The 19,325-nt window shown below is 42.3% G+C and overlaps 1 protein-coding gene across 4 annotated transcripts in view; it reads right to left on the bottom strand.

The window, feature by feature from the left end:
• Positions 1-1,023: 1,023 nt before the first annotated feature.
• The window catches only part of FAM120B (family with sequence similarity 120B), a 39,583-nt gene continuing 21,281 nt past the window's right edge, over positions 1,024-19,325 (bottom strand). For 3 of the 4 annotated variants that reach the window (XM_044420944.1, XM_044420934.1, XM_044420952.1), the window contains exons 7-11: positions 8,152-8,358; positions 7,044-7,152; positions 6,046-6,174; positions 3,093-3,173; positions 1,024-1,570 (exon numbers count right to left, since the gene is read on the bottom strand). In XM_044420944.1, the coding sequence (XP_044276879.1) occupies positions 3,124-3,173; positions 6,046-6,174; positions 7,044-7,152; positions 8,152-8,358 (495 nt within the window). In that variant the 3' untranslated portion in view covers positions 1,024-1,570; positions 3,093-3,123. The remainder of the gene's footprint in view (positions 1,571-3,092; positions 3,174-6,045; positions 6,175-7,043; positions 7,153-8,151; positions 8,359-19,325) is intronic. The other variant, XM_044420962.1, reaches the window with a different exon arrangement.

Below are 19,325 nucleotides of genomic sequence, written 5' to 3' on the forward strand. Positions count from 1 at the left end.
TCTCTGCTTGGCTTGCTTTGGAAGACAGGGCAGAGCACAAGAAGCCTGTGAATGCTTGGAGGGATGGATTCCAAGAGGGTTTCTCCCAATCCCATTGGAGTGCCTCTTTCTCATAGGAATCCAGCTTGAACTTCAGGTGTTTCTCACTCCATTCTTTGTTGCAACGCCTTGAGCATCACTTTACTTACATGGGAAATTAGTGCAATGGTCCTGTAGTAGATGCACTCTTTTGCCTCTCCTTTCTTGGGGACTGGAATGTATATTGAATGTTTCCAGTCTGTGGGCCATTGCTTTGTTTTCCATATTTGATGGCATATTCTTGTTAGGATTTGGACCAATTCATTCTCTGCAGGCTGGAATAGTTCTATTGATACTCTTGGTGTATTATTCCTTCTGAGTGCTTTCAAAGCAGCTTTCACTTCACTTTTTATAGATACTGCTAGTTTTTCCTCTTTGGAGTCCTCTTCAAAGGGTTTGTCATCCTTTCGTCTGTTCTGTATAGTTCTTCGTATATTCTTTCCACCTTCTCTTTATTTTTCCTGGTCAAATAGCATGCTTTCCCATTGGTCTTTCAAGCATTCCTAATCTAGGTTTGAATCTCCTTTGAATTCTTGGACTTTCTGGAAGAGGTCTCTCATTTTCCCCCTTTTGTAGTTCTATTTCCTTGCCCTGGTCATTGTGGTGTTTCTTTCACCTTTCTCTCTTAATGCATTCATTTTATGCTCACCCAAACAGAGAAACTAAATAATGCTTTTTCCCTTGCAGAAAAGCTGGGCAAGATTTCATATGTATATTAGAATTTTAGGGAATCTGAAATTATTTAGGGACTGTATTATATTTAAGTAGTATACAAATATCAAAAATAAAATTTTAAAAATTGTAGTATGAGTCAATCTGTTCTTGTTGTTTGTGTTAAGTGTTAAGTTATTATGAATCCCACTACTTATCTGTTGTGGAATGTTCTCAGGACCCAAGCTGAAAAGGAGGATACAGATTCAATATATGGCATTTTGATACGGATAATTAAATGTCAATACAACAAATATTTTTTATTGGCAGATAAGGACAAAATAGGAATGGAAACTCTGAAGATACTTTTCTCCCACTTTGTAGATATCACCTTTCAGTGTAATATACTCTTCAATGAATTTAACTTCTTTCTGAGTTTATTTTGAAATGCTGTTTTTCAGTCTTTGTAGTCCACCCTTCAGCTGTCATCCAGAAGTGTGTTAGAATGCTCCCTGCCACTTGATTAATGAAATTACTGAATAGTGTGGCATCCAAAATTGAGCCCTTTAGAAAGTTTTTTTTCTTCTTCCTTTGACTAATTGCTATTTTTTGGCTGCTGCTTCCCTTGAGGGAACACCTTTCAATCCACCGTGTAACAATATATACTCATGAGAATCCATACAGCTTGAAAAAGCAAGGCAAGCTGTATTGCTCACCACATTTAAACAATGCAATATACAGCATTAAATATATCATGAAATTGTAATGATTAATTTTTGCAGACTATCAGGACTATTTGCTTGGTTGTTCTGTTTATGATGAGGAGAATCAACTGGGCCATCTAAAAAAGAGAAATAAATTGTCAGGCAAAAATAAACGGTCCATCTAAACTTACATTTTTTTAAGTGTTTGCATGGATATACATAATGAAATCAAAGCATTACTCCATATATGAGGTTTGATTTGCAGCAGTAAGTAGTTTTTGCATAAGTGCAAATCACTTACTAGTTAATATACAAACAACTGCAGGTGAATCTTGATTTACAGAGGCATGTTTTCTTGGTTTTGTGCATTTTACAGCTCATTCCACCTCAGGCAAGTATCCCAGGCCATGCACTCCCTGCTTGTAGCCCTTTTCAAGAGGCTGTAGTATGTTAGGATCAATGACTTAAAAGGCACGCAACTCATTACCACCTCAGTTCTGGAGAAACCTGTACTTACAGTGTCCATGTCAAAAGCACGGTTTATCTAGATTTCAAGCCCTACTGTTGCAGGACTGCAATTCTGAAACCATCTATTAAAAAATTGGGAAAATATTGGGAGGACTGGGAGCCGCCCCGAGGCTTTGTTGCAATGGGGGCGGCATAGAAATATTTTAAATAAATAAATAAATAATAAAGAATGTCCAACACCTTCAGTGTATAAGGAGGAAACAATTTTAACTGTATTTTGATGTAAATTTTCTTTTAGGTAGTGCATCCAGGACTTCCCCAACCAGGTACCCTATAGTTGTTCCAGACCACAATTCCCAGAATTTCTGAACATTGATATGCTGGGTAGACCTGAAAGGAGTTAAACTCCAAAACATCTCCTTTGGTTTGGGAAGGCTGATCATTCATAAAGTCACAGCTCTGAAATTACAGGAGCTGAGCAGGGCTGTCATGGATAGGACATTTTGGATGGCTTTCATTCATAGGATCATCCTAAATTGGAGATGACTTGACAGCACATAACAACAACAATGAAAAGTCTCCAGTGTCAAAATCTGTACTAGAGAATCTGGCCAGTTATTCAACAGTGTCATTTCCAAAACTCAAATAGCACTAACAGAATTCTACTGAATATTTCCCTTGTGGAAATGGACAACCATTATGCACAACAAGCTGCAAAAGCAGAATGTACAGCCACTCACACAAATGTAATCTTAGTTGGATTTTTTATTACGCCTAGTTCAGAATCTAGTTTTTGGGAGTACAACCTTACTTCTGCTTATGGAATGACACAGTTTTCATACTACCATTTGGTTCCTATTTTGGCAATGCATTTGAGAATCCAAAGGGAAGCAACACTAAAACACAGTATGACTCTACTTTTGATATGGTCATAAGGTTAATGTTTACTTTCTATAGGAGGTCATATAGTTCCCACAAACTCTATCCAATGTCTGTGCAAAGGGAATGCCTGGCCCACAGTAGTCCCCAGGTGGGACAGTGCAGAGCCGTGAGGGTTTGAAGGAAGAACTCTTGAAGAACAGACACCACTCTGAACCAAATCTGTCAGAAGTACAGCTAAAATTCTAAATAAATGATAATTTTGAACATTTTAGTTAAACCATATACTCGCTTTCTACTTGTTTTTATTACATTCTGTAATAATGATTCACTGAGCAGCAAGCTAGAATCTTTGTCTCCTTGGTGGTCCATGTCTTGACCTAAATCCCGGACCTAAGGGGGAGAAAATATGACTGTTTAGAACAGGCACAAACATCTTCCTTAAAGCATTTCAGAAAATACTGTATTTAATTTATGTGTGTACACCACAGCCATTAAAAAAATTCCCCAGGTGACCCAGCTAACCCTGAGTGACAATGCTGTGGGAAAGAGGGGGAGGAAAACCCATTCCACAAAGCGTATTCTTCCATGGTAGCACAAGGGTTCTGAGTCCACCTCAATGAATTAAACTAATTGGGAGAAGAGCCAGAATGAAAAGCTGAAACGCACACCCTGATGGATATAAATAAATGGAAACATGAATTGTCTATCAGTAGGAGCTGATTCACACACCCTGGAGGCATTTGTGAACCACTTTAAATTCAAGCCTGCTAAATTTTCATTCAAATGTACATGCCCATAGAAAAACCACAGTGCCTTCATGGCAAGTGGAGAGTTTTGGAAGCAGCTGGTTATGTTCTTCCACTGAGTGCAAATTAAACATTAGACTATCATAAATTGAAAGTAATAAAAGTTTTCAACTGTTACTTTTCAGAGTTGGCCCAACCATATGGCAGAATGAGGTCCCTACCTGAGGTAATCTGGACAGCTGTGTGTTTCTGTTTGTATTTGTTGGACCTGAGGAGAAACTCAGACCTCCTCCTCATGGTGCCTTCTCCTCAGAAGGAAGTGTTACAGCTTCTGCTTCCTCAGACAGAGGAGCAAATCCTGTCTCCTTTAGCAACTGCTATAGAAAATTCCAGCCAAGAGCAGAAATTCATGATCTCTGGAGGAATTCAAGTTGCACTTCTTCCTTCCTTCTGGGGCAGTGGTTGTGGTGAGAAGGGGCTGCGTTTCCTCTGAATTCTAATCTAGCTGCTTGACTCCATCATTTCTTTCAATGAGGGGAGAGAGGTGGGAAAGGATGAATGAAATGTCACCACTCAGGTCTCCAGAAAGGGCAGAAGACTTTCTCTCTTCTCAGGCTAGCATAGTCAGTACAAGAAGATTCCTTGGGCAGTTTCATCCGCCTGCATTCTGATAAAACTCCGTACTCAGTACTGCTGTTTAAATCCTTCTAAATTACCTCCAAACTCACCACGTATAGAGGCAGAAGTCTTGGTTTGAGGAGCAGTTGCTTAAAATGGCAAATGAAACTTTTGTTGTTTCATCTGATAAATTAACAGGTGCTCTAAGCTCGTTGTTTACCAGAGGACTAATAAGGGGCTGCCGAACTGTGGTGGTGAGATGGAGGAAAATTACAGGCAATTAAGTGTGATATTTTAATTGTCACACTGAACCCTGAATACAACTCAGGCTTGAAAGAGGAAAGGCCTTTATTGCAATTGTAATCTTACTTTCAAATATGTACAAGAACCATTAAAGAGGCATCCTGCACAAAGGCTTGATCCTACTTTACTGAAATGGGGGATGAATCAGAATCTGAAACCAGAGGTGGTCCAAAATGTTGTGGCCAGATTGTTGAGCAGGGCTGGTTACACCTGCTTACACCTGGAGTGTGCAGTTCCCCTGTTACAACAGTTTCAGCAGCTACCCATATGCTTCTAGGCAAAATTCAAAGCACTAGATGTCCTATAAGGCTTGGCCACCTGAAAGACCACCTTCTTTGATATGAGACTGTCTTCTGCATCCTTTAGGGAAGCCCTTCTTCAAGACTGCTCCCTTCAGAGATGCTTTATTGGTGGCCCAAGAAAGGGCCATTTCAGCACTGCCTCCAGGCTGTGGAACTCCCTCTGAAGAGAGGCTGGGATGACTTCCTCTCCTCCGTTTTTCCACTGACAGGCAAAGACTGCTTTATTCAAGAAGGCTTTTAATGGCTTAAATTGGGTATATTGGGTTGGGTGCTGTTTAAAATAATTTCTGTCATGGGCACATCTAATGTATTGCTTTATTGTTTAAATACATTTTAATAATTTTAATTTTATATTGAGTGTCATTTTTTGGCAGAAAGGCAGAGTGCACATAAATACTTGAAAATCAAAACAAACACAGAAAACTTCTGCTGAAGCAGAAAAACTTGCAAAGTGTATGAGAAAATTCATGCATACCTGCATGTAAACATGTGTATATGTTCATATATGTATTCTACTCCTTTAGAATAGTTTTATTTTGATGCATTTGCCTATTTCTGCCATGAATATAAAATGTCACTGGGTTGGATCCAGTGGACCTAGTCACAGATTAGACATAAGTCCCATTGACTTCAATGGGTCTACATTAATTAGATGAAGTCTGGATCGAAGTCAGATGAACCCACACATTTACTTATGCATTTATTTTATACAGTTAATTAGTGTTTTGTCTGTGGTTAAGATCAAAACCTTGGGTTGTATCCAGTTGGGACTTTTCTTGAGTGAAATGCAGTTCCACTTATGCAAATTAAGGCACCCAATTTTCACAGATTCCCCAGCATTGCACCTGCAGGTTCAGACACCTCTTGAACAATATGGGATATGGCATGGAGGGTTGTAACATGTACATAACGGGTTGGATCAAGATTTACATTGGATCGACTGTGCTGCAGAAGTGGGCTTTCCTGCCACCTCCTCCAATGGCAGGTCCTCCAGAAGACCCTGATGCATGGGCAAGCTGTCGTAGGTTGGGGGTTCCCCCCAAACTGGGAGGAGGGTCCTTCTGGGGACAGAACTTTCCTTTTGTAGAAAGGTCCTTCCTCTTGTGGAAGGCATATTCTGGATGGAATCCATCAGCAGCAAAACTTAGTTGTTCACATTTCTTACCATAGAACTGCCATCTCTTTAATTCATGCTTTGCATTAAATGCAACACACAACAGTGAAAAATAATTTTTAACTTAAGTAATTTCAAGATGTCAACAATTACTCATCTACAGCAGGTGCTCTTCTTACCTGGAGGCTGGAATTCAGCTGGATAACCAGGTGGCTGAGAGACTCTCCCAAAGTATTGCCTGTACTGGTGATGTGGCTGAATTCTTCTTGGATTCTGAAAACGAGAACCTTGGCATCTTCCTTGTCTGTCTAAAAAACAATGTATTTCACATGATTCAGATAGGCACTAACAAAAACAATCCTAAGCTGCTTGTTTTACAATTTATAATAATTGAAAGTATTTCCACAGAACTTAATGGGAAGTCTCAGGTGACAAAACTTGAAACTTTTGTCTAGGAACACGGAAGACTTGCTTATACTGAGTCAGACTCTGGACTGTGTAGCCCAGTACTAACACTGACTGGCAGCCACTCTCCAGAATTTTGGCAGGATTCCTTCTCAGCCCCACCTAGATATGCCAGAGATCAAACATGAGACTTCATGCACACAATGCATGTGTTTCTACTCAAGCAAAACCGGAAAAATATGGAGTCATACAACTAGTTACACTTTTTAAAGTGCAGAAGCAATGGACAGGGTGGTGATTGTGGGTCTACTTCAAACAGTTTCATATGTCATGCATTCCCCTCCCCAGTATTAATTACATGTAGAAAGTCATGCACACCTTGTGTGTTCATGGCCCCACAGGAAGAACACAAATGTCTATTTTGCTGCATGAACTGCTGTCAAGGCGACACCCTGGACCCTTGCAATTTTTGACATGGAATGCTACCTGCATATGAAATGCAGCATTTACAATGTGGCATATATACAAGTTTCCTTCCTTGTATGAACACATCTTTTAAGTAGCACCTATAGCTGTATGCATCTCTTTTAAAATCTTAATTGAGAAATTTCACATAACTGCCACGCTTTTAAGATAAATTATTGCTTTAAAGCCAGCAATGTCCCTCTTCCACATCCTTGCTTTGGCAAAGTATCAGAGGCAATTTTTCGCCTTAGAGGTGAAAAATGATGTCAGTACAATTGATTTACTGAGCAAGTCACATGACACTTACCAGTCACAAATCTGTTCGGTCTCTGTCTGCTCTGAATATGTCTACCTTTTGCTGAGCATACTTTACAAATAAGGGATCTGAGGTTCTGAAACTCTGCAAGCCAAGCTTCCTGTTGAGAGGAATACAACGATCACGGCAAATTCTCTCTTTCTGAGATAAGCTGCACTGAAATGTGTCAGGGGTCCAGTGGAGATGTCACACCAAATTATGATGTGCTACAACCAAAGCTTTTTTTTTTCTTTTGGTTTTTTCTAACAGGGTTCTTCAGTGGCATGTGCTGGCTTGTCTGTGGATCCACAGCTGTACATTATCTTGAACTGAGTACTGCTTACTTCTGGTTTAGGCCAGCTGGGTTTCAGAGCTCTGGGGAAAAATAAGTAGCATGGCTACTCTCATTCTGGTTGGATGTAAATCAATGGTGAAATTGAGTTATGGCTGACTTAAGTCCCATGGATTTCAGTGACTCTGCTCTAAGCATGATTAAATCCAGATCCAACCCAGATTATCTCCAGATTAACCAATCAGTATATATTTGCCTAAAAGATGGCAAAGGATCTTGAATAAAAGGGACCAAATAAAACCCTTTAATGCAAATATAATACTGAAAGTTTCTGTATATTCTGCTATCAATTTCAACAGAATCAGAAAGTATTTTAGTTTAAGAAACAAGTGATTTTAATGCTTCACATAATCAAGGAGATGACTGTATCTATGCTTCAGTTGATTAAGGCTGCAGCAATGGAAACAGTAAGACTGGGGAATATTTTTATTTGGATGAGGTGAGTTTTTTGTTGTCTTTTTGTTTTGCTGCAGTGAAGAGGCAGGGAAGTAGAGGAGACTGCTCAGGTTAAGCAGGACCAATTAAGATACTGCGCAGTGTGCAGCGGTGCTGAATGTATTTAATGCAGTACCAACATAAGTGACCTCTACTCCAACACCGGCAGAATGAACTGGTGAAATGGTCCCGGTGCATAGTGCCTGCAGAAGTATGTTATAAGAAATAAAATAAATACTTTTTCTTCTTTTCTTAAATAAAAGAGCTTTACAGCGCCCTAAGCTACAAAAGGTTCCCCCGCATCCCGATCCCAAGACAAGCCTGTGTACTTACATTGCCTTCCAAAAGCTCATGCAAATGGCATCCTCTGTGGGCCTGCTCATATTTCTCTTGAAAGAGCTTCCCATCAAATATGTGCCATGGCATTAAATCATCCATTCTGAAGGGGAAGCCACAAGCACTGTTGGCCATCACCAACACACACAGGCCTCGGATGAAGAGAGAACCGAGCTGGACAGCTCTTGAATCAACCTGGGCCAGCTGTCAAAAGGAAGAATGGAAATGCCGTCATCTGGCTGGAAGAAATGCAGTCATCTTTGTTGCTGGCTTCCTCCACATGCAGGGTCCCTAGGCCACTGCTGCCACCCTATAGAGCAAGGGTGGAGAACCATATGCCCACAGACGCAACCTGGCCTGCCTGGGGTTTCCCAGAGGGACAATCTCCCAACCCCCCTTCCCTTTCCTCCAACCTCTGGTCATTCAGAGCTTGCCTTGCTTTTGTGCACTTTCTCTCATTCTAAAAGGTCGGGATGCCTCTTCGGAGGTGTAGTTCCTGCCAGTCAGAACATTAAGTTACAATACAGGGATACTGTGTGTGTGTGTGTGTGTGTGTGTGTGTGTGTGTGTGTGTGTGTGTGTGATTTCACCCCTGCCACCTTTGCCTTTGGCCTCCTTAGTCTTCAGGTCTGCCCACCACTGAAATGTGGTTCCCCAACAGCTTCTTCAAAATCCAGTTTGGCTCTTGAGCTTAATTTGGGCTGTGACTGGATTTCCCTCCTAGCTGCAAGCCCTGCTATACAGGAAAAGGCAGAGGAAAAATTCGTCTAATTCTTAGGAAGATGACAAACAGCACAGTTTGGATATATCACACAGAATTATAAGGCCACGGGAACAAGCACCTCACACCCCATCCACAATATTAAATTCTGAGAATGTGCAAAAAACAAGCAGGTCTTAAACGCAATCATACATCTGCTAATAAAGTTTTACATAGTATTATACATTATTACAAACTTTGTACTATATAATGCATATCATAAAATTGTAACAGACCTGCTTTTCTAAACCCAGTAATGCTTTGAGCCAAATGTATGCTGAAAGGTAGCAGCAGCATCGTATCTGCTGAGGTACATTACTGAGCAAGTGGGTGAAAATGCGAGGAGGGAAAATAGTTTCCTGGAATATTGCGGGGCTTCACAGCTGCCCTTTCCCCATGGCTAGGTGCAGGCTGCTAGTTTACCCTCCCAGCCACAACAAACTCGTGCTGTGCTGGGAACACGCCCAGTGTGGGGCTGCCTGAATGGCACGGAGATCGTGCCAGCTGCAGCCCTCTCCCAGGATGCCAAATGAGGAATCAGAGAGCTAGGGCAGCAGCAGTGTTGGAGTGGTGTGTGCGCAACGGTGAATTAGGGGGGATCCTGCCATGCATAATGCAAGCTGCTTTCCCCTGAACCCTTTCCAGCAATGCCTGCCTCAGTTGCAACTCTCTGCCCACGGCAGGTTGCGAACTAGGAGACAGTCCCACCTGGCATCTCTTGCTGTGAGGTGGGTGCACACTGTCTTTGATGGATGACTTAATTGCAACTGACAGGCGGCCCCATTAATTTTAGATGCCACTCCAGCAGTGCAGAGACCACTAGAAGAAGTGATGCTTTTGGTCTCCCCCCACACTTTTTTTTACAGTCAAGACAGTTCAGCTACTTTTGTTAGAGGAACTCTGTTTTTCCTTATTCAAGGTCTTGAAATGCACACTGCCTATTTGAACTGAACATGTAGAAGCGTCTGTGACTTAGACAAGCACTCCATAACTTACCTTCCCCCCATCACACAAAAAGCAACACCCTTTTTCTTTGTTCATATGAATGTTCAGAGGTTGATGTGATAATAAAAGCCGAGTTTCAAATATATACAACCGAGTTTCAATCTGCTGCTGGACCAAGGCACACTGCATTCCTTTATACCTCTTGTGACTCTGTGGTGTCCTCGGCAGCCACAGGAGTGCAGAAGCTGATTTCTGCATAAGACAATCCCATGCGGCAGGTGAACTGGGTGAAATAATGCATCCTTATGGCAACAGCCGATCACAATTTTTTCCCCTGACAAGGAAAAAAGTACCCATGTGCCTGGCCTCTGGCAGCTGGAATGGCTTCACAGCTCCCACTCACCTTGTAGCTGAAGGACAACTGGAGAAAACAGGAAAACAGAACATCTTTGGTTCTGTGATCTTGAGAAACGGCAGCAATGGCCTCTGATAACTTCCCCACTCAACATTCAAACATATGAAGACAGAATAATCTTTTCAAGTACAGTTAGATCTACATGGGGCTTACTGGATGAAAAGTGGATTAAGGCAGTCACTTAAGTAATTTTAAAGCGTGTTAATGCAGAGAATATCTGAATTTCTTTCAGCCTGAATGCCAAACTCTATTTTGGAGAAGGTTTGCATTCCAGTGCTAGGCAGGGCTAGGAACAAAACAGGGCTAAGCCCAAAGTGCAAGGGTTGTGGCTAAAAAGACAAACAAACAAACAAATCTAAAACTCAGTATGCTTTTGCTTAAAGCTCCCTCTGCCAATAACTTGGTCTTAGGAGAGGCATGTCAACCTTATTAAAATGTGGAAAAACACTGTACAAAAGCCAAGAAACCATTAAGTGATTGATGGTCCAGGGAAAGGGAGCATGGCAATCTGCAGTACCCTGGAAGGCCAGCCAGGCTGGATTTGGGCCCTGGCATGAGGCATTACAGACTGCTAAAAACAGAAAGTGCCTTGGGGGGCACTGCTTAGACAGAGGAATGTCCTACAGCTGCCAGCACACCCCAGCCAGCATGGCTGACTGCGCCATTGTGGCAATGGCAGGACTTTTTCTGTCTAAAGGCTTATAGGATTGTGCCTTTAGCTGCTTTAATTGACAGCTGCAGCCAGGTGGCTTAGGGATTTGCATGTGGTCATCATACAGGTGATACATGGCTTTTGGTATGGGACTCTGAACACTGCTGCTTAAACAGTCTTTTTCTTCAACTCTTGTGCTACAAAGTATGTGGACAGCATCTGCCAACATGAACAATCGAAAAAGACCTATTCCAGGTGGGATTAACTGGCTAAAAAAAGAGTCCTTCTGGATTGTCCTGTCCCTTTCATATGCCTTCCAACTGCCTTTATACATCTAGGCCAGAATCGTATACAGAGAAATGAAGCCTTGTACTTCAGTCTGCTTCTAGCCGAAATGCTTCTGATGCTATATATTTGGAGTTTGTGTGTGTGTGCATGTGCAAAAACACGCACACATACCCCGAATCACTTTCCACTCCTTCAGCTGAATCCCAGAGAAAGGCCAGAGCAAACAATTTAGTTTTCTGAGCCATGTTTCTGAAAAAACATGCCAGTTTGGGGGGGGGGGGGGTAAAGAACTTCCAATGCCAACCCGTTCCAGGGAGGTGGGGGCACTGCAGAAAAGGCCTGCTCTCAAAGGTGGACAAATAAGAAGGTCCTCTGTTGTTGATAATTAAGGGTGGGTAGGCAGGCTGAAGTGGGTGCAGCTGGTCCTTCAAGCAATCTAATCCCAAGGCTTTGGAAGTCAAGGCAGCAATTTAAACTTGGCTTGGAAATGGACTGGTACTTGGTGCATGCGGTATGGGTGTTGCAGGATCTGACTGCCTTGCCAGAGGTCCAGATTAGATGTCACTACTGTAGCAATAACCAAAACGTGAACTTTCTGGACAGAGTCACACTTGGCCTACTAACCTAAAGCAACAAAACGCACTCTGGATCACTGCAGCCACCTGAGCTTCTCCAGTTAGCACAGAAGAGTCCAGGAAGTCTCCCAGACTGCACACTGTCTAGGGCAAGTGCCACCCCACCTAAGACCAGCTCTAAGCCTCTAACTGGAGTGCTCAGCTTCCCAGTCCACAGCACTTCACTACATCTCAACTTGTTCATCTTGATTTATACCAAAAGCACCTCCAGACAATGGTTTAAGATTCTCCAATTCTCAGGGATTTTGGATGGACATGAAAGCAGAACTCAGTGTTATTTGTATAATGATCACCCTTCAGAGTTCCCCTAGCAAATTCATGCAGCTGTTTAAAGGCATGAAGGATAAGATGGAGATTCGTGGCACCCCACAGACAAATGGGGATGGAGTGGAACTGGAGTTTCCTAACACCAGCTTCTGAGACAGGGTTTTTCCAGGAAAGTCTGGAGCAATCTCAACATGGTACCTCTTAAATTCAGCTGTGATTGGGAAGGCTACTAGGTCTGATAATATCTAACCTAGAGCCACTGAGAGGGCTGGGAGAACCAACAGGATTGCCCTCCCCATGTTCGATCTCACAGCACACACAGAAAGGATGTTTCCAGCCATGCTGGTAATCAATTAGCACACATGGCAGGTGATGTCACCTGAATGGCTGCTTCTTCCTTTTCCCAAGAGAAATGGGGAAAACCCATCTTTTCCTCACATTCTCTCCTATACATTACTCAACGTCAAAACAGGAGTGCAGGAAATTGTTCTGTAGGCGTGGCCCCAAACGAATCCCTTTGAACTTTGGAAGTGAATTTAACTGGTTGTGGTTTGATTAATAAACATGGTCTCTATTTGTAGTGAGTTTCTTGCTCTGTTTTGATGTTCGGGTTCTTTTCGGTAGGACACAGAAATGTAAGGTGATATTGTGATCTTTGTTTAGGTTCACTCCAGAGCCTTGGCTTACAGTAAATATGAGTTTTGTTCAACCAAAGTATCACTTTACACAAATCGACCTATGAAGCACAGCAAATAAACCTTTCTGAGCATATAAACTCCAAACTGCTGATTTGTTTACTGTTAAATATTTACCATGAAGCATTAGGGACATTTAAGAACTGGTTATTCTAGTTTTGTTCCTCAAACAGATCTACAGCTGGCAAGTTCTTCCTTCTGTTCAGCCACACTGCCTTTGCTCCTACCTTGCTAAGCAGGAAGGATTTAGCTTAAGCTTTAGTCTTGTTTTTTCCTCCTTTTTAAAAAGAATGCATATTAAGTTTGTTTTCAAAATAAATGGCATTTTACGTTCCAGATAGCGAAAAGGTGGACCGAAGCATAATCTTTTCCAAAGAATCCAACTGATGCCAACTCAAGTTGAGACCAAGTCACGTCACCTCCTCTGACTTTGTATTTTGACTAAAGGTGTATTTACATACTGCCATTTTTCAAGATCCAAAGCAATTGGTGGCATATGCAGAAAAGAGGAGAAAGATACTACTACTTTAAAAAGAAGTAGTATCAAAAACATTTGTTAAATCAAACATGTAGAGATGAATGGAAACCCGTGATGAAGGGATATTCATTACAAAAACATGTTGGGCTTAATGACGTATTTTTATGTTTTCTCCTCTGTTTTTACACAACGTGCCTTTTCCTTGTGCTCTTTGTATCGTTAATAAGGAGGCACTAGAAAATAGTTCTTTTTGAATGTTGCTAGTCCTTCACCATTAATGTACAAATGATCCTCCCTGTTATCTAAGGATGTTTCTAGACAAGGCTTTTATCCTGGACTCTCTCTGCCTCACACACGGACTTTTTAATAGTGATGCTCCAGTGAGCATCATCTTCCACTGGTAACCTTCCTGTGCATAGTACTTTTCCCCTTCAGTAATCATCATAATAAAGTGTTTAGGAGAAAAAGAAAAATAGCAGCACAATGTCTTTGATCTGTAGTGATAAGAGCCACCTGTTTAGAAGCACCCTACAAGGGTAAGTCTAGGTCTTAAGGAATAAAACTGCTGCAAGCAGTACCTCTCAGAGAATTTCAAATGCCAAATATCACCATATTCTTTCCATGGATGATAAATTCTCTTATGAAATTCAGCCCCATTTGTGTGGGACTGCATGTTGTCCACATATAATACAGGTTGCCCAAGGTGGTTTTAACTTGGATTATAAACTACCCAAACAAAATCTTGGCTTGTTTCCTGTGTTGTTGCACCCAGAATGGTTTGACATGACCAAAACTGGGTGGTGGTGAGTGAGCTGCAAGAGCATTCAAACCTTTGCTGCTTGCCAAACGGCCACTGGGCAAGTGCAAGTTCCAGATGCCCCCAATCTGTCCCTGCAGTGCCTGGGGGTAGATGGCAAACCACCTCCTTTCCCCATCTCCTTGCCATGGCTTTATTTGCATTTAATTCCCCCCACCCCCAAGATTGTAAAAGGCAGCTATCTAGCCACCTTTTGCAATCCTTGTTCTGACAGCTATAAACAGCCTCTCCAAGGAGTTCCAGTGGCACCCTGGAGGGGGTGCCTGCATGCAAAACAATGTACACACACACACACACACACGTTTTCTAAAATGTTTACTCACAATTAGACAGATATACTCATTCACTTAAGCACAACTGTATAGATTGCAAGCCTTGGTTGGAACAATGTCCAGGAGAGTGCCTGCTGCCAAGCAGCAGGAGGGATGTACCCTGGATATTGCCTGACAGAGGCTCAAAATCTATTCCTCCCAAGGCTGGTTTCCCTTGATGGCTACATGAAGGGGAGTCGTCCAGAAAAGAGCCAAGCCATGAGCAACTTCTCAGTGAGAAAGGTGGAGCAAGGGCATTTCTTGGAACTGACACACCCTTCCCAACAAAACCCTTACCATTTTTGTTTACTTTCCTTGCTCTCTATGGAGGAGCTAATTTTGACCATTGCCTTGAAGGGTTCAAGTTAGACTAGATGAACTTCCCTGTGGAATGGGGAAGGAATTAAAGGAAATGGGGCTTGGCGGGTATTCCCTGGCAGCTCTTCCAGGTGCTGCTTTAGCACTTTGAAGAGGCTGCCAAAACAGGGACTGCAAAAGCTGACTGTAAAGCTGCGAGATGCAATCTCTGAAGGAAAAGACAAAGGAAACCAGGTAAAGGGCAAAAAAGCTGAAGTGCACCAAAAATGGCTCACAATTGTGGCAGGCTGCTAGAAGGCAAGTTGGTCCTGCCACGGTGCCCCTGGAGTACCTGAGGGAAGGACTATATGGAAAGGAGGGGGAAGGAGTTGACAAACACCCTCTGTGAGCTTGATTGTCCTTCTGGCAAATTGTGGGTTTTCTGCAGAACAATCTGCCCACTGTGCCTCATTGCCAGGGTCAGTTGCTGCGACATGTGAATATGCTAAGCACATACACACACAGTCAGACTCCTGCACTCAAGCCTTCCGAGGGCCACATGCAGCCAGCTGGCTACCGGTTACCCAGGTTACTAACATCCATCCGCAGCTGTAGAAATTGTACATGCAAAATATTTTCCTGTAAGACTTCCCCCTATTTGGGCTTAAAATGACAGAGGGAATGCTATTCCACAGCACACAGGACATTTACGAAACTCTAATACAAGCTCTCAAAAATATAAGGCGCAAGCTGGCCAACCGTTTGGTTGTGCCTCACCTTGAGCCTTACACAGGAAAAGTGATTTCATTTTATACTTAATAACACCTTGGGGAACAGGAAGCTGCCTTGTAGTGAGGCAGCTGGTCCATCAGAGGCAGGCTCTTTGCTTCTGGACCCTCACATGGGGTGGCTGCTCTGGTTTCAGGAAGGAGATTTCCTCTCATACCCTGAGATGGCAGGTGTTGCACCAGGGGCCATGATGCAACAGGCTTTCACTAAGAGGCTTCTCTGCTCTTCTTGGACCTGGCGGTGCGCTTCCTGACAGGAAAGCCAAGTACTTCAGATTTTACTCCAAAGAGATCATGAATTTTGGTGGCACTTCAGAGGCATTTGCAGTCGGTTTCATAAATGCGATGGCACGTTCCTGTCACAATAAAGTTCTTCAGTAAAGTTCTTCAGAGCATCATAGGTCTCAGTGTACTTTCATACAAATATATATATCCATTCTCAGTGTTTTCAAAGCAGGATGGATGGATGTAATATTTGCCATGTGGGAGGTCCCAGTATGGTGACCTGACACAGAAAGCACCACAAAACAGGTGTGGAGAAAACGGATAGGGAGCAGCTTTTCGCTTAAAAACGAAAACCTGGGGTCATCTGATGAAGCTCAATGGAGGGAGATTCAGAACAAATAAGGAAGTGCATCTTCACACAGTGCCGAACCTGTAGAATTTGTTACCACATGGTAAGTGATGGTCAGCAACTTAGATGGTTGTCAAAGGGATTAGGAAATTCTGTGTAGGATAAGGTTGTCAATGGCTACTTCTTGGCTACGTATCGCCTCCAGTATCGGGGCAATAAGCCTCTGTTTATGGTTGCTGGGGAACATGGGTGAGGAGTGCTGTTACACTCATGTCTTGCTTGTGGGTTTCCAGTAGGCAGCTGGTTAGCTACTGTGCAAAGAGAATGCTAGACTAGGCAGGCCTCTGGTCTGATCCAGCGCGATTCTTCGTATGTTCTTATGAGTCATTCACACACGACTGCACATTGCTGTGCTCAGGGCTCTATTGACAGCCAGGCGACCACCTGGGATGTTGGATTGTGCCTATGAAACACCTGGTATGGACTATTGACTGAACTATCTACACAACAGCTCAAACAAACTTCACTTGCAGTTTGCATGGCATGAATAAATATAGATTTACGGATCCTAGCATGAAGTATATTGTTCTATATGACATGGATAAATCATGCATGCAAATTGTAGATCAAGATCGTGAAATGGGCTAAAAATGCAATTAAAAACAAGGCATTTAAAACTGATGGAAGGGGGGCTGCTGAGAGTCCTCACCTGATCCTCCTTTTGGTTTCTGGCTGTCCCTGGCACGGCAGTGCCTCTCTATGGGCCTGCACCATATTGTCAGAAAGTTTGTACAGCAAGAGAGCAACACAAAAATGCCTTGGGCCATGAGTGAGAAACATAGGGGTGGCACATGGGGGACTTGGGGGCCACTGCTCCCCAAGAACTCCAGGGGCCACACTCCTGCTAGCACCATCATACTGCCAAAATTTTACAGTGGAAAATGCCACCAAGATAAGCGGCTTTCCACCAAACTCTGCTGGTGACCCATTCTGGAGACTTAAAAGGGACAAATTAGTTTCCGCACTAAATTTGTTCCTTTTAAACCACTGCAGTGGTTTACAGAAGAAATTGGACAGAAAAGTATGGATGCTTTTGCCACTGCTGTGCTGCCACATTTGGTGGAAGAACCATTCTGGTGAAAGAGGCTGAACCAAAGAATGGAGGGAGCACATCTTGTCCCTCTCTGTAGTTGGCCTGTATATTTTTATTTATTTAAATTATTTCATTTAATTATGTTATTTTAGTTTTTACTGTGTAGGCTGACCAGAGAATATCCACACAGAATGAGAACTACATGAATGTGTAAATCGTCTGTATCGACTTTCAATTTCATTGCAGAACAGAGACCCAAGCACCATACAAAGCATATTTCGTTTCCTGCTTTTCCACTACATAACCTCTAGGTGGCACTGTGATATAGAGGAATAGCAAAATCACACAAGAGAAAAAAGTATTTTCTGTTAATTTTACAAGTACTGTTGCATTTTCCCTGCTCTAAAAAACCTCACTGAAAGTGTGGTTCAAAAACAGAATTGAAATTAGAGGATCATGATGTCATATATAGAACCTGTGAATGCACCTGTATAGGGAAAAAAATCAACTGTACAATAAATGCCTGATGTAGAAAATATCAAAACCGGTATACATATTCTTGATTCTCCTCAGCCTCACCACTGACCTTCTTCATGTACCCCCAAATTCCACCCCCACATGGAAGGGGAATAAAAAATGCTCCCACTTATTCCAATGGAGTCATTTTTCCTGTTTTTTTAACCCTGTGGAGAAAGGGGTAGAATTTCACTAAAAAATGAGAGCAAGCATTCAATATTTCTGTCTCTGAGTGGCTGATTCCTACCTGAATTGGGACTGTGTTCAGTTACAGTAAAGAAAAATATCAAGATCACCTGCATGATTAGCAAAACATGTAGTTTGTTCCTGCAATTTATTTCCCCTGGGATATGATGTGTCTTTCACATACAGAGCTGTAGAGATACTAGGGCAACCGTGGACACAGATAAGATCCTACAGTAGAGCATTCATGATTTTTCAGTTATTTTTGCTTCAGAAGTTCACATCACAGGATAGCAAGCACCAAAGAACAAAGAAGGAAAATTTGTCACCACATCCTGACCTATGAGGAAAGCAGCCTCAAACATATAGTCAGTCAGATAAAAGTGAATTCAGAGCTGTTTACAAATCCACATTAAAGGTATTCCTATCAATGAATGCATTTAAAATACATGCATATAAACTAAGTGTAAACATGTCATATTCACACACTGGTTTATGTGGTGTGAGGCCACAAAGCCAGGCATTTAAACATTCTGAAAATCCTGTGTTGTGTGTCCCCCTGCCCCAAAGAAAAAAAAATCTTTCAGTATGGAGCCACACTGATTTAATTACAGTGTTTATTTTCTCTCCTGTATTATGCAGATGTAATGCTAATTCTACAGGGCACTAAAATTCTTTGACAAAATCAGCAGATGTAAATGCCAAACACACAGGGAGTGGTAGCAGGAACAAGGCAGGTACTGACAGGACACCGAAGGCAGGCAGAGCATGCCTGGAATTCTAGCGTAACTATGCCAGCGAACAGTGGGAAATGTCACAGACACACGACCTGCAAGTGGCTCATTTGCCTGGTTATCAAGCGAGTGAGTGTTTCAAACAGCGCTAGTGGCAGTTCCAGGTAACCCAACATACCAGAAAGAGAGGCTTCCTTCCCCTTTGGGTAGCTTATGCTGGACATAACAACACACACACACACACACACAAACACCTGTATGTTACAAAACAGGATTACAACCCTGGAATAAATTTTAAATAAGCCCAGCACAGTCTGCTTGCATGATAGTGATGGGTAGTGGGGGGAAATGTTGCATCTGTTCGTATGATCCAAAACATTTTAGTTATCAGCAAAGGATTACTACTAAGACTTGGTGCTTCATCAGTCAGTAGAAAACTCAAAATTCCAGTTATCTGCTACAGTAGGAGAAGTCATATTTATACCTTAAGGCATCTTTTGCTGAAATAATTATTTGTTTATATGCTCAGGGCAATGCAGTTTGGAACTACAAAAGCTAGTTTGCAGCATGTCAATTTCATGTCAATGTCAATGTTTGCATGTCATTTCTACAGTGTCTCCCTACCGGTTGAAAACTGGCTGGACAAAGAACTTGTGGTTGAATTAGTAACGTGAACTTTCAGTCCTGACCTCTGTAACAATGACTGTCTTTTCCACCCTCCAC

Source organism: Varanus komodoensis, unplaced genomic scaffold (genome assembly GCF_004798865.1).
Source record: "Varanus komodoensis strain SLA01 unplaced genomic scaffold, ASM479886v1 scaffold1, whole genome shotgun sequence".
In the NCBI taxonomy this organism is placed as follows: domain Eukaryota; kingdom Metazoa; phylum Chordata; class Lepidosauria; order Squamata; family Varanidae; genus Varanus; species Varanus komodoensis.